The sequence below is a fragment of the Bactrocera latifrons genome, unplaced genomic scaffold, assembly GCF_001853355.1.
Source record: "Bactrocera latifrons isolate USDA-ARS-PBARC rearing strain unplaced genomic scaffold, ASM185335v1 scaffold_3, whole genome shotgun sequence".
Taxonomy (NCBI): Eukaryota; Metazoa; Arthropoda; class Insecta; order Diptera; family Tephritidae; genus Bactrocera; species Bactrocera latifrons.
Genome location: NW_017536629.1, coordinates 994,707 through 1,010,238, shown reverse-complemented (window position 1 = coordinate 1,010,238; position 15,532 = coordinate 994,707). Strand labels below are relative to the sequence as shown.

Genomic DNA, 15,532 nt, shown 5'->3' with positions numbered 1-15,532 from the left:
TCTCATTTTTTGTTTCAAACATTTTCAGTGAAATTATGTGTGTAACATTATGAAAAACAACCTTGCATTTTAGCAGCATTTATGTTAGTCTAACAGAGTATGGTTTTATTTATGTAAATCACTTTGTTCATTTAAGGCCTTTAATTCTTTGTTTCCTAAAATTATGTTGAAATATTTACTACAGATATGCATATATGTACTTACAACATATAATGTAAAATCAATAGTGATGCATACTAATATTTTAATTGAAATTATGCAATTACCAGTTTTTGTTCATTTGGTCATACATGTAGTATAGTATGTTAAATCATTGAATCCAACGACGAAACAGAATGATTGTATCATTATTAACATTAACATTTTCACTAAGCTCCCATCACACTGTAGGGCACAAGATTGAGCATTTCATAACAGCACAGTTTGCCATCATCATGTTAAAACATGTTTGATAAACCGGGACTTTTTCTCACATCACTTAAATTTCATTTATGCACTTTTGATTTGATTAATTGTAGCATAACTTATCATAATTTTGACAAGATAATTATATTGGTTTATGTTTTTATTATTTTAACAATTAACTTCAACAATATTAATATTTTAGAAACTATAAAATTTGATCGCGAGCATGAACCGATGCAGCACTCAACCGGAGAATGTTAACGAACATTAATTAACATTCCCCGGCTCGGCATATTTTCACATCATCATGTTAAAACATGTTTGGTAAACTGACACTATTTTCCAGATATTTACTTACAATTTTAGCGTGACATTTATTTGGATTTATATTTTCATTATTATAACAATTAACTTCACCAATATTAATATTTGCAAAAAATTTGCTCACGACCACGAACCGGCGAAGCACTCTGGCGAAGAATGTTAACGTACATGAATGAAAATGCATTAACATTTCCCGGCTCGGGTATAGTATTAGTTGCAGTGCCCATACTGCGACGATTCGGGAAAAATTATCATGCGCCATTACAGTAGATCACTCGGCTGCGCAATATCATGATCAGAGTATGTTAAAGTATTTTATTGGGATTTTGTGCTGCAATACAACCATACTCTGTTAGACTAACATAAATGCTGCTAAAATGCAAGGAGGTGGGTTGTTTTTCATAATGTTACACACATAAAATTTACTGAAAATGTTTGAAACAAAAAATGAGAGAAAACTAAAAATGGCAGAGATATAATATTTTTTTAAATAAAAAATAAGTTATTTAATAATTTATATGGTCATGAAACTCTGTAATTACAACTTTAAATTTAAACGATGTCTTATATATGTATATTTTTTTTTTTTTACTTTTCTAAACATGACAAAGTTAATTTATAATTTTAAAAAAAGCATAGTATTTAAAAGCTGAATCATAGAAGAAATAACTATTTGCTTCAATTATGTGAAATTCTATGAAAAGACATAATTGCTTATGCAATTTTTTAATATAAACGTGTAGATTAACCTGCTAATTTAAGTTTATTATTAGCAATTATACAAAGCGTTCTGCTTGAACTTTGGCAAACGGTAATCTATTTGCGACTTTTGCTCCGGCTAGAATTAGCATAACTTCTTCAAAGTTCGTGCAATTCTCACAGCTCAAGCGAGAAAAATTAATATAATATTAAACACTCATAAAATGTATTTTGGCCTGGTCGCCGGACAACGGTAATACACGAACCATATTTTCAATTGATAATTTATGTTTAATGAGTTGAATTAGATTCTACACGAATTATGGAAGTGGCCGGTATCCAAACATACGTCTATCTACATACAAACGACAGATGCTCAACTTTAATTCGCATTTTAGTGGGAGATTATCATATTCACATGACCACAGAGTCCAAACCAAATAGGAAGCGGATGGTTTTTCGTCACTGACTATTAACATATTGAGCTTGATTTGCAACCAACACCGCAGAGTTTGCTTATCGAGCTAATTGGTATCGATTTCTATAAATTAGGGTTGCATATAATGAATTTTTATACTCAAACAAGAGTTTTCAAATAACGAACATCGTTTTCAACTAAAAACGGAAGTAAATGTATAAACACTTCTGAAAGATGCGTGCTTTCGTGGTGAGTTCAACTCATTCAAATTTATATTGGATATAGGAAATGTTTTCGGATGTTGATTTATTCTATTGCAGGTCATGTGCTTCGTGGCTTTAGCCACTGCCGATAAACTGGGTTACAACTATCAGCCTGTGGAACACTCGGATAGCGGTTTGTCCTTCACCCCTGGCAGCAGCGGGTTGGGCGGTGGCTTATCTGGCGGTCTTGATGGTCTTAGCGGCGGCTCTTCTGCTGGATTATCTGCTCGATTAGGTGCTCCCGTCGGAGGCTTAGGAGGCTCGTTAAGTGGTCTAGGCGGTGACTTATCTGGTGGTCTCAGCCGTACGGGTGGTCTGAGCGGTTTGAAGGGATACGGCGGTTTGGGTGATGGTGCATCAAGTGGTTTGGGCAGTCTTAGTGGCTCCTTAGGAGGCCTGGCTGATCTTAGCGGAAGTCTTGGTGGCTTGAGTAGCGGTTTAGCAGGCAATCTCGACGGTCTAGGTGGAAGCTCTTCGGGTAGTCTCGAAAGTAACTCAGACGGTAATGACAGCAGTGATTCTAGTACCAGCAGTGGGCCTAACAGCAGTAGCAGCAGCTCGGCTGGTGCACCAGGCGTAGTGGAATACGAAAAGGAGTTCTACACATACACTGCTGATGACAATGATTTCGATGAACCCGAAGCCAATGATCAAGCCAGCCGCTCAGCAAAGAAAAACATTCGCGTTATTTTCATCAAGGGACCCGAAAACTATGATTTGGAGAATGCTGCCATCAATTTGGCCAGACAAGCTTCGGAACAGAGAACGGCCATTTATGTGCTGCAGAAACAAACTTCTGTGAGTGATTTAGCCAAGAAACTGCAGGATTCACATGATGCCCAAAGTCATCAGCCCGAGGTGCACTTTGTCAAGTACCGTACACCAGAAGATGCGGCCAATGCACAAAAGGTCATTCAAGCTCAATATGATCAATTGGATGGACCATCGCAAGCGCATGACGGTGGTGTAGCTCCAGTGCATAACTTCGCATCGCCTGCGGCGCACGGTGGTGCATTAGGTTTTGATGGCGGTGTGTCTGGCCCAGCAGGTGGTGTACCAGGTGGAAACGAACAATTAGATGGCCCTGAAAAGAGCGCACCAAGCGCAACGTATTTGCCTTTAGCAATCCTACGCAAACTTCGTTTTTAGATTACTACCTCGATCTTTGTTATTGTGTTTCTTGTTATGAGTTTTGTTCGAATAAAATATTTATGCTGTTACTTTAATTAGCATTTTCTTTTTTTTTCGGTGGAGTATTGAGGTGCTGTATATTTAACCTCAGGAACCACAAAACAATAATGATATAAAATATTATCCAAAGAATATCAAAATTATCTTGATTGAAGAGATATCACTTCACTCTGTGGGTTCTTGAAAAGTTCCAAGAAGATCCGACAATTTTGGGCCAAATTTTGTTCAGTGATGAGGACCATTTCAAGTAATCAAATGGGACCTAAACTGCGAGTTGCTCAAATTTCAAAAAATAAGGTTTCTAATGTTCGAATGATTAGGGTTGACTTAAATCTAATAGGTAAAAGAAAAATATTGCCTTTTTCCTTATTTCTATTTATTTCTAGTTTCACTATCATTATTATCGTCAGTATTTCCATCAGAAAAAATTTTCGCGATCGCATCCCTTTCCTCTGCTTTGTTATCGATCCCAATTATCGTAGTATTCGGAGGGGCCTCTAGTAAAAATATCCGCCTTGGACTTAATAACTCAAGCAAGCTTTCAATTTTTTCTTCGTCCTCGCTTTCATCTTCCTCGGGTGCACTGAAGGTCAAGAATTCAGTGTTGAGTCGCTCTTTAGATTTCAAAAAGTCTTCATCACTGTTTTTCTTCACTGCCTCTCCAATATCGTCTTCTTCCATGCTGGAAGAGGTCTTCTGCTTCTCTTTCGATGTGTCTAGTTTTTCTGCCGATTTGCTAAACACTGGCAAAATAAGGCAGCTAATTAACTGAAACATTTATATTACAGACAAAGTTTGAACAATTCTTCTATAGGCTCTATAGCACTTACGAAAAGAACGATGCCGGTAACGCGGTAATCCATGACAGCTATTTGCGCCCGCAATCTACGAAAACTGGCGAATAAATGAGGCGCCCGGTGCAAATTTCGTGCTTTTATAGTCGCGTGATAGTTATTCTATTCCAGATGTGACGATGCTTCACTTAATATGGCTTACATCCGATTGGCACTCACTCTCAAATGTCATTCCGGCTTAAGATTAAATTTTCTTGTAAGGTCTTTTCGAATTAGGTGCGTAGTCTTCCGCAAATTATCGAAAATAAATCTTCCATAATTCATGTGGGTGTTAATATTTTTCACATTTAGCTACCTGAAAGCTTTAGTTGCATTTCCTTATTTGTTAGCTGATTCCAATTTCAATTTCTAAATAATTCGTAAAAAAGTAGTTACTGATATTATTATTATTATTGGAGTGGTGTTAAAAGGCACAACTTAAATCTTTAAGGCATTTCTGTTAAAAACTCGATAAATATATTATTTGTTAATGGCTGAAACCAGTTGGTTTAGTTATAACTGCAATTTAAGTGAAATTATTAGCTTACTATAAAAAGCATATACTATACATACATTATGTAAGGAGGAGGAGAGTTCGTTTGGTATGGAACATTTCCTTAAACTAAGTCTTTTAATTATTAAGTCCGATTAAGTGATTCCTTTATTGGGCTATGTAAGTTAGAGGTACACAAAATATCCTATAATGAAAATCTAGTTTATATTTTTTCTGAAAGATGAATTCATTTCAAATTCTACACCTCTTCAAAACATTTAGGGTTACTAAAATTATCATTTTTTAATTTGGAAATTCAAATGAGTATTCCTCTTTACAAAACCACGCTTCCGAGCTAAGACAAAGTTGCAATTATAAAGTTTATCCCGGGTTCCATACGAGGTTCTATGATCACATTTGGATCTAAATGAACTAATACAAGCCAGCCAATAATTATTTCAATCTCTCATACTCGGCTGGGGTGACCTCCAGTGCTTTAAGGTAAGTTACATGGGTTTCTTTGGATAAAAAACAGAATTTTTGCAACAATTTATTTCTCAGATACAAAAATTAAATATTTTATCAAAATTGTGTACTGTTACGAGTACACATATACTACTAACACAGAATATATTCAGATATACTGAAATATTTGGAAAGAAAATTTAAGCTCGGCCATTGGGATGCAATTTCCAGTGACCTCTCGGAAAAAAGAGGCTCCCGCATTGGCTGGACAACTCCTTACAGGATCATTAAGTAAAGCGCTTTTAAAGACGGCTCGCTTAGCCTAGCTAGCCTTAAGGACACGAGTTCTTAAGGCTGTATCTCCGAAACTGTTAGACGCATCAACTTGAAAATTTCGGACAATGTACATAAGACAATAAAAGAATATATTTTTTGAAACCTGTAAACATTTGTAACCCCTTAAGTGAATTTTGATTTTTTCGGTTTCCAATAACCTTTAGCGATTGCAGGATCCTCAGCTACATTATCAAACAATGCATTTCCGACCTCCCCTCGACGTCGCTTTCGCTAAAGATTTACACCCTTTGGTACGAGCCATATCAAAAACATTGACTAAAATGTATTGAATCGATACATAAAAGATGTTGAGATCTTCTGCCATCTCTCTGATACCAACACGATGATTTTCAAGCTACATTCCTTTAACGTTTTTGATGTTATCGTCGTTAAGAGGGTTGGATGGAAGTCTCAGTTGAGGCAAATCTTGTATGATTTGTGATGACGATTTATTTCGTGTCGCAAACAAAGACCCGCCAAACAGTTCCTAACAGACATATCGAAATAAAACTTCATGGGAATATATAATACTTGTAAAAAAAGTTGTACCAATGTACGAAAATATTTTTTGCCCATTCGGCTTGGGGGTGAAATTTATACGGACCAGTCATGTGGATTTAGTGCCGAGTTCCGTATTTCTCATAGACTTTTTTGACGCTCTTAGGTTCAATTCGGAGCTAACAAAGATCGAGTCGATCCGAGTGTAAATTATAAAAAAAAAATATAAATTAGAACATAATTGAAATTTAACTTATTTGTGAGATTTATCGAAAAAAGCATATAAGGTATAGAATATATATATATATATATATATTATATTTATATATTGCGTTAGAAAGTCATATAAACCACCTTTACTAATTTCTTATTAGTTATTATCACACATATATTTTTTTGTTCCAAGAACATCAATGTATGCATTGCTCACATGAATATTCACTCAAAAATTATGAATGTGTTGCTATGCAAATCTTCACATGGACAAACTGTGTATTTTGCGTCAAAAAACAAAAGAAAAAACAACGTGGTAATAATAAAAAACAATATGGTAATAATAATTAAATAAATTTAAATTCATGGAACTTCGTTCTCTCACAGGATATTAACACATACAAAGCGCTTTGGTCGCCGCGCAGCTTGCTTCTTTGGAGCGCAAGCTACTTTTACTCAACTCGCGTGCTCGCACATATAATTAATTATTTGTTAAGCTAAAAAATATGCAAAAGAATTTCCGTCCGCCGCGCACTATAACACCGGAAGCCATGGCAGCCCCACCAGCAGCAACAATCACACACACTCCCATGGAGGCAACGGACACCGGCAAATACTTGAGTGTACAAAGTAATGGCTCATAACCACCTACAACACATATATACACAGTTCTGTTAATATATGTTTAACATGTTTATAAATATAAGAGCGTTTTCTAGTGAAGAATGATGATGGCTGAAAAAGTTGTTTTGTATGGACATGAGCATAGCTTTATGTGAAGTTGCTCTTCTTGTGTTAACAATGGAAAATTCCTTAAAGCCAGTTGATATTTCGAGAAGTGAACAGTTTATATTGAAAAATTGTTTGCCATTACGAAATATTTTTAAAATTTCACAAAAAATTTCAATTCTTTTGCGTATTATGATTCGGTTTTATAATCATATAATATTGGTCTATAATTTCACATATTCCCAATTGTGATTATCCGAGGTTATTGTTGTTGAAGCGGCAGAAAAACATTTCTGAACTAATATTGAAAATTTCTACCGAGTTGGCAGTCTTTGATTGGATAAAAATAATAGTACGCTCCGGTTATGTAAATCCAATTGTTATGAAAATAGCAGTATCAATGACTTCGTTCAATGACTTTAAAATCGTCATTTGGTTTATAAAAACGCTTAAAGTAAATAAGTAGAGTTAGGCTCGGTTTCAGAATAACATTATTATATTTACTTTATACGCTTAATCCCTAGCACGACCTCATTTGACCCCTAAACTGTTCTCCTGTATAACGTCTAAGTCCATAAACCTCGCTTGCTCACCGGCTGTTGCTTGCTTGAGCTCCATTCTACCTTCCCTTGACTAATACCTTGTTTTCGCTTGATTTCTAACTTGATCTGAAGGCCCCTAACTTGTTCGAATTGACATAGAACATGGCCTAGACTTCGATAAAACCGTAGTTGAACCCATTTACCCCAGCCTGATCTTTCGCTTGACTTCGAACTTTATCTTACGACCCTTAACTTGTTCTCAAACACTAAACCTCTCGCAAGAACTCATATCCGTACAAATATTTCAAATATTATCTAAGAACACCTTTGTCATTGCAGTACGTATGAGCAACCGAGAAACCTTTCTAATAGACTAGAATAGGGGTTAATGATATTCGAAAAAATATTTTATAGCAGTGTCCTACAAATGTTTACAGGATTGCCACAAAACTACAGGAACTATTCACCCATACACTTACCCATTCATTTACATATATTTACACTAGTATAAATACAGTTACATTATTTCTGAAAGCGTCCTGTTTTGAAATTCATGAGCTGTTAGAGTGAACGCTAAGTAGATAATTTTAATAGTGCGAATTAATTGAAGCAAGGATAAAAGTATAAAATTGTGAACTTCTTATTTATTCGCTTCCTCTTAGCTACCTTCGTGTGACCTTTCAAACAGTGTGTAAACAGTTAAGTGGGGCGAGTCTTGCAAAAGTTCTACAAAATTTCGCTTCCCTTTGCCCTGCCAATGTGGCTGCTAGTTTTTTGTTGCAAATCGCTTAGCAAAAATGTACAGGTATGTTTTTGCGAAAACAACAACAATATGGCAGGGAGCCGCGCACACACCGTCTGTCGGTGTTAAGATAAATGCTGCAGATATTGTAATTTATTGTACACCCGTCCGACGCGGCGAAATGACGCTGCTGGCTGAGCTGAGCAGAGCAGCGAGTCTGGCACTTAGTCAGGTATCGTGAGTAGCTCAAAAGCGAGGTAAATAAATGCCAAGCGCGCATATACTTTACAGATGCACGTACATATATTATACATATCTATGTATATGGTATGTAAATGCAAGTGTAAGCGTACAGATGTTGGTGCTTGCTCCATGCGGGAGGAGGCTGCGTATATACGCTTGCACTGGTGTTCGTCTTGTATACGGATTATATGAGTATGTCTGTATGTGTGAGGGCGTGTACTATTTTACGTACTCATGTGCAGTTGTATGTGCTTTACGTGTAGTAGAAATTGCTTTCAACTCTCTTTTAGAGGAGTTTGTTCCGAAGTTACTAAAAAGTGCTGGAGTGAAGATCTCCTGTAACTCTAATGTGTCAGCTTGATGTGTGAGAGTTATTGAAGGAAACTTAAATTTGCTATTATTTAAATTTTCTAAATTAAAGCGAAAAATGTTAAAATTAATAAAAAAATTGTCTTGATCAGAACAGTCAAGACAACACAATATTAATTTCGGTCTCGTCGAAGTAGCCTTCACTGGTACATTTCTTAAAGTATATAAATATTGTATTTTTCCACTAAAGACTATTAGGGTTTCTTCCAATTTAGTGAAAAGATGTCTTAAGCACTTCGTGGATCAAACATCCTACATAATGCAATGAGTTTCTGCGCATAGGGAACTGTGAAGCAGATGAACTAGTCAGAACATGCACCTCCCTACAGTTGGAATCCGTACTACTTGCAAATATTTATTTAACATAGTCGACAGCCACTTTAAATATAGCTGAGTTTCGGTGGAAACAATCGCTGACTTGCTCGGAGAAATGATACAAGACGAGTACTAACAGGTCAGTCTCTTTTACGCCGAATTACAAGTAGACTGAGAACGCCATATAACGACTATTATTTTAGAAGCTGTCAACAGGTAAAGGACGAGACAATTAAACATTTTCTAGCACATGTAAGGGTCTATATAGAAAAAAAAAAAAAAACAAATATCAGTCGAGAGTTTCTTGATGACGTCCCGTAAGTAATAGATTCTAATAAGTAAGCTAATAGGGAAGTTTTAATAACGCACGAGCTGGACGAAATATGAATATGGATGTTGATCGTTAACGATCTGCTTAAAAAACTAGAAGGCCGTGGCTGGCGGGTGATTGCTTATGCAGACAATTTCGCGTTCATCGTAAACGTAAAGTTCATGTAGAAGATGCACGATACCCATTGATTTTCGAAAGAAGAAAAAGGGAAAATAGTGCGATAACCATTTTTTTTTTTTGTGTTTTGTAAGCTAGCAGTAGATTTACTGTACCGGAGTGCAACCTCCTTCAGAGAAATGACCATCCACCCAGATATCAGAGCGAGGATACTTGGCTCCAACTCATTAACAGTGCAATCAATCCTGTTCAAAGACTGCCTAACCTCTCTTGCAATAGTATCGAGTGTCTTTGTGATAAGACTGGTATGGAATCCCAGGAAACTGTAAAGCTGATGAGCTAGCAAGAAAAGGCACCCTAGAGCCGCTATTGGTAGAATGGCAGCGGGTCGGTGCGCCCGTATCCTCTTGTGTTCTACTACTTTATAGGGCCATCATGGTTATATTCGCTGTCGCAAAGAGATTTAGTGATCTCAGAGATTTAGAGTCCTCAGTGAGGATAACCTCTCCCTAGTTCTGGGGGTTTTATCAGCGCATTGCTTAATCAGCGTCCACGCAGTTAGGCTGGAGTGAGGAAGCTGTATGTAAGAAGATCACAGGAGTTCTTACTTTCCTTTCTATATATAGTGGTCTTAGATTAAAAGTATTACTCAAATGATTTAGATAGGAAATATGAATTATGTAATCTGTTTTCGTAGGATACCCGGAAGTTTATTCGGGAGAAAAAACATTGAGATAAAAATACTCAAAAATATAACCTGAAAACGTATCGCTTTATTATTTCTTCTTCACTACCATCAAATAGAGAAATTGACGAATTATGAAAAATAATATTCGTATTGATCCAATTTTATACCCAATGCGTTTTCTTCTATTTTTATTTGGTTTCAATTCGTGGTGAGCGATTCATATGAGGTATGAAAAAAACCATTCCAAAAATATTATTTCGTAATCTTACTTCGTCACACAAATTATTAAAGGGTTAAAAGATTAAGTTTATTTGCACACAAGCAAAGTACAATTCATATAGTAATCAGTGTTGCAGACTTCGGCGTCATCTCAACATTTTTTAACTCCACTTACCATTATTTGCAAAATTCGTCTATAAAAATGCTTTCACTCACAACCATTTACATATTTCGTTTAGGGTTACTTCAAATTCTTCAACTTTAAAGCGCCTCGAACTTATGTGAAAATGCAAGTTTTTATACCACACATACATACTTGTATGTACACCAAAATTAAAATGTACAAAGATCAAGCTCATTTAAGTATGTAAGTAATTTGTTCGAGCATCGCAAATCCTGTCCACAACTCAATTAAATAAAATTTTGCACGCTCTTCACCCGTTATCCCATCGCTCTTGTTTCACTTCAACTTGAAAAGAAAAGCTGGCCATATTTAGAATGCTCACTTCGCCTAATCCCGCATTTCAACAAGTTTTATAAGCGTACGCACTTTCGCATCTGGGACTATGCATTCTCTACTCATATTAAAAACATTTTTGCGAAACCCAAAAACTTTGCAGATTTGCTTACAAACCGTCTTCAAAATTTCTATTTCCCTTTTTCGAAGGAAAAACCCAAAAAAAAAAAGTTGCGTTGCTTAAAGTTTTCTCCGCATTTTTGCCTTTTGATTTGCTCTTTGTCTTGATGCTGTTTTTGTTTGTGTGGTGCTTCCTTCACGTTTGCCTTTGCTTAGCCGCCTCTTCACCAGCTCTAATTTGTGTTTCTCATGTTTCTTGTGGTGTTTTTAAGGGCGTGATTACTTATTTGTCAAAAGTTTAAATTAGTTAAAGGATTGTTTGTTGTGAAAAAAGTTTAAGGCACAAGTAAAAATTCTAAACAAAAAGAATTAAAAAGCGTAATTAAAAAGTAGCACTTCTAGACGGGTCGTGTCAAGTAGTCGTTAAAGTTATATAAAGAGGTGAAGAAAATTTTGTTTGGAACTTTATTAGTTAGGAATATTTGAGGAAAAAGTGCAAGTGTTAGCATGGAGGTTTTCAAAATTTGGGGCAAGCAAAGTATTGTAATTATACAGGAGTATATATTTGCATATACTATACATTATTCTTCAATTGCCTATCTTTTCTTATAATAATTCGTTTTAAGGCAACTTTAGGTAATAGATAAATATATATGATTTTGCTTGAATATTGCGATATTTTATATAGGATTTCTTGCTCCACAATGCAATCGCCAAAGCTCAAATTATTGCGGCGACCATATCAAGTAACAAGACATTTCTGTTTTGGGTCCATAAGCTGTATGAAGGCGGCTTTCTATGTCTGTGTCTATCTTGTTATAAATATATAGTAAAACGTTAGGGAAAGTTTAGAAACCAGAACTCTATAATATAATTACTTTTTTTATTCTGTACAGCTATAAGTAGTTTTTATAAAAAAGATATATTCGTCGGCTACATTAAAACTAACAAACAATGACAATCCAGGTCATGTGATATACGCACTAGAGCCACTGCAAGATGCCTGCAGCACCACCTAAGATATTAGTACATCTCCTACAGCTCATTGTTCTATCGACTGGGGTATTCGCCGTTATCAATAAGCAAAGAACCATAAATCTTCCGCAACACCTTTCTCTCGAATACTCCAAAGATCGACTCATGAAGCAAGCAAATAATGAAAGACTTGTAGAGGATGGTTTTTATTCGTCAAAGGAAGACTTTATTTCTCAACATCTTTATTTCTCAACACCTCATCTTCTACTCAGATGCTACTGTTGGCAAGGGTGATTTTGCGTTTGATATCAAGGCTGATATTGTTGTTCGTGTTGATACTAGTTCTAAGATAGAGGAAATTGTCTACGCCTTCAAAGCTGCGACGGTCAATAGCGGTGTCTGAGTCAAGACTGTTTGTTTAATGATACAAAATATTTCGTGTTGTTCTCGAACCCATACGCTTCGTTTCTTTATCCAGTCTGCAGAAAGCGGAACTAATGTCGTGTTTTTTGAAGCTGCGAATCGCAACAAAATGGATGAATTCTTGAAGACGGACCAGGCAGGATTAGAGGTTAGGAAGACTTTGCTTTGTGTTTGGAGGGATTCACAGGAAATCATCTACAATGAGCTGCTCTACGGCAAGAGTCTTAATTCGGACCTCTACTATCAACATCTGAACCGTCTGAAAGGGGCAATTGCTCAGAAGCGGCCAGCTTGCAACAATTGGAATTGAAATTGTGTTCTGCAAAGCCCGGCTACCAACATCAATAGGACCTGCCAGAAGCTCCCGGAGCTTAGCTGAGATCTTAGCTGTCTATTTCGAATGGTTTTGCTTAATAGCTTTATTAGAGATATTTTGCATTCATTTATGAAAAAAAAATTCGACACAAAAAAATTAAAATCTCTACTCCTCCCTTAAGGCAACAGAAAATTAGAAAATAAACGTACTAAATATTTTTATTTAAATATTTATTTACGCAAATAATAGTTAGTGTCATCACTCCATTCATATGCATAAATGTTGACGCATTGCTTAACCATCCACACTCCCTACAGGGTGTTTATCAATACATTGCTTTTGCGCTGCTGCAAGCCTTTTATGTCTGCGGTATGGAAATAAGCTAAGTGAGCAGCGGCTGTAGCTCAGCACGAATTAATGCATATTTATAACCTCAAAATGCGTTAAAATAAAATCACACGCATAAACGGCGAGCTGGCTGAAGGGCATTCGTTGAATGGAACAGCAGAGCCAACGCTTGGAAAATAATGCCGATAACAAATCGACAACATTGGGGCAATTATCGACAACAGCAACAACAATTAAACACCGAAAACTAAGAAAAACTTTGTGCTGAGTGTTGCTGGCTCGTAGGCGACACAGGTTTTCCCTTTTAGTGCGAACGTGCTGCAGTAAGTCTTGGTGCAGAGGTCGTTAGTTTTCGTATGCTAATTTAAATTAGTGAAGTAAATTGGAGCTAATGCAGCTAATTTAAACGAAATCAACTTTCAAAAACAAAAACAAAATATTAAACGATGACATTAATGTGGGACAACATGGCAGACGAGTTAAGAAGCATATGCTTTAGTGGCTTTGCTCAACCGCCTTTTGCAGTGACAAGCTCACGTCCATATGTGGAAAAATTTGCTCATACCCCAACACATACACATATACAAATATTACTGGTAAACATGGTTTTAGGTATCCGTTGACGCCTTCATCCGATAAGGGTTTACATATGTATATATTTGAACTTGTTTCCCTTCTCTGGTGTTACTTATACTATACGATTATGTGCAGTTGTACAACCAGATGATATGGGTTAGGCGCTGGCAGATATTTCTTCTGCGTGCATATTGACTAATTCAATTAGACGATGTTTTTATTTTTGGACTTGATTGAACTTGAAATTGAGTAGTGGCAGACAGGTGGTCGCTTGTGCGTTCCACATACTCACACACATATAAGTTCAAAGAATGGTTTTTGTTGTTGTTGTTGTAATGTTGGGTTTGCTCAATTTGATTACAGACTAGTTATATGTCACACGTGTCTTTGGGAGTTCGAAGGCAAACTTCGCATTAATGTATATAAAAGCCCTGTAGTCGCTGTGGCACCAACAGATTTCCTTTGCGGACTCAAGGGTCAACAACTAGTGTCGAAAGTAACACGTGAAAAGTCGAAAAAAAGCATAAGAAACATGAGAAGCTTCCTTGTGAGTGTTAAAGGATATTTAGGCAAATATTTAAGGCGATAAATAACACTTTCGATATTCGTGGGAATAGTCACTTTCGAAGAAGGCGGCTGTGCAAGAAAATCAGTCCGATTACTTTTCGGAAAAAGCTGTCTTTGATCTCGAATATACTCTGACTAGACCAGAACTACCATGAAAACTTACTAACACTCTATCCTATCTACCTATTATCAGTATATTGAAGAAATTTTATCCAATTTCTAGGTCCTTTGTTTGCTGGCTACAGCTTTTGCCGATGAACTAGGCTACAACTACCAACCAGTGACGCATTCTGCAGAGGGCTTATCCTTCACACCAGGTTCCCTTCGTATTGCAGCTCACCATGGTGTATCGCCAGAGAAATTAGCTCCAGTCGCTCATACTCCAGTTGCTTCTGCACCAGCTGTTCCTGCACCAGTGGTTCCTGCTCCCGTTGCTCCTGTCCCAGTTGCTCTTGCTCCAGTGGGTCCTGCTCCAAACACTCTTGCTCCAGTTGCTCACGCTCCGGTTGCTCCTCTCCCAGTTGCTTCTGCTCCAGCACAAGTTGCTCCAGCTCCAGCTCCCGTTGCCCCTGCCCCAGTCAATGTAGAATATGAGAAAGAGTTCTATACTTATACGGCGCCACAAGAAGAAACTAACGATGCTGCCAATATCGGAAATATTGACAATTCATTGAAGAAAAATCTGCGTGTTATCTTCATCAGAGCGCCAGAGAATAAGGCTCTCGAGAACGCTGCTTTTAATCTGGCGAAACAAACGACTGAAGAGAAAACTGCCATCTATGTGCTCACCAAACAGGCTGACATTGGAAGCTTGGCGCAAAAATTGCAAAATATCGGAACACAATCCAGCGCCAAACCAGAAGTACACTTCGTGAAGTATCGTACGCCACAAGATGCTGAAAATGCGCAACAAGCTATACAGCAACAGTATGAAAGTCTACCTGGCTCATCACGCCATTCCAACGGGGGTTCTGCACAGGTACTGAACTTTGCTTCGCCAACGCCGGCTACAGCTGCCGCTGCACCAGCACCAGCTGCACCTAGCTCCCAGTATCTACCAGCTAACGCTGTGCCTTCGCAACTAAATACCGTCTAACGTTGCATTTTCGTTCTATATTTTTATGCACTCATTTTTAACTTTGTCTTGTACTTTTCATAAATTCGTCTAAATATACTAAAGCGTCAAAGTGATTTTTTACACAACAACAAAAAAATAAACTTGTATCGTATTACCCATGTTATTTATGGGCCTCTCCTAACCTTGCACAATGCCTTGCGATGATACGAGTAGGGACATTGGTAGTTAGGCGCAGTTGT

General features: G+C 37.0%; 3 protein-coding genes across 4 annotated transcripts; 2 read left to right on the top strand and 1 right to left on the bottom strand.

Moving 5' to 3' along the window:
• Nucleotides 1-2,359: 2,359 nt before the first annotated feature.
• LOC108970374 (putative mediator of RNA polymerase II transcription subunit 17) lies at nucleotides 2,360-3,335 on the top strand (the record flags this gene model as incomplete). The annotated part of the gene is given in 1 exon segment (XM_018935712.1): nucleotides 2,360-3,335. A coding segment is annotated over 1 exon segment (899 nt), but the record flags the coding sequence as incomplete, so codon positions are not given.
• Nucleotides 3,336-3,659: 324 nt separating this feature from the next.
• Nucleotides 3,660-4,184, bottom strand: LOC108970406. The gene is made up of 2 exons (XM_018935745.1): nucleotides 4,131-4,184; nucleotides 3,660-4,068 (listed from the first exon to the last, which is right to left on the bottom strand). Exons 1-2 carry the CDS (start codon nucleotides 4,161-4,163, stop codon nucleotides 3,673-3,675), a joined length of 429 nt encoding a protein of 142 aa, XP_018791290.1. The 5' UTR covers nucleotides 4,164-4,184; the 3' UTR covers nucleotides 3,660-3,672.
• A 9,934-nt stretch (nucleotides 4,185-14,118) lies between these two features.
• Nucleotides 14,119-15,322, top strand: LOC108970381 (uncharacterized protein KIAA0754-like). Of its 2 annotated transcripts, XM_018935721.1 has the most exons (3): nucleotides 14,119-14,195; nucleotides 14,439-14,541; nucleotides 14,707-15,322. In XM_018935721.1, exons 1-3 carry the CDS (start codon nucleotides 14,181-14,183, stop codon nucleotides 15,309-15,311), a joined length of 723 nt encoding a protein of 240 aa, XP_018791266.1. In that variant the 5' UTR covers nucleotides 14,119-14,180; the 3' UTR covers nucleotides 15,312-15,322. The 2 variants fall into 2 exon arrangements, with proteins under 2 accessions (XP_018791266.1, XP_018791265.1); XM_018935720.1 differs by having other exon boundaries at nucleotides 14,439-15,322.
• The last annotated feature ends 210 nt before the right edge of the window (nucleotides 15,323-15,532 follow it).

Excerpts from the sequence above, each read along its gene's own strand:
- LOC108970406 (XM_018935745.1), bottom strand. The coding sequence starts at position 4,163 with ATGGATTACCGCGTTACCGGCATCGTTCTTTTC. Across the intron at positions 4,069-4,130 it reads TTACCGGCATCGTTCTTTTC|TTAATTAGCTGCCTTATTTT; the intron begins GTAAGTGCTATA and ends TAAATGTTTCAG.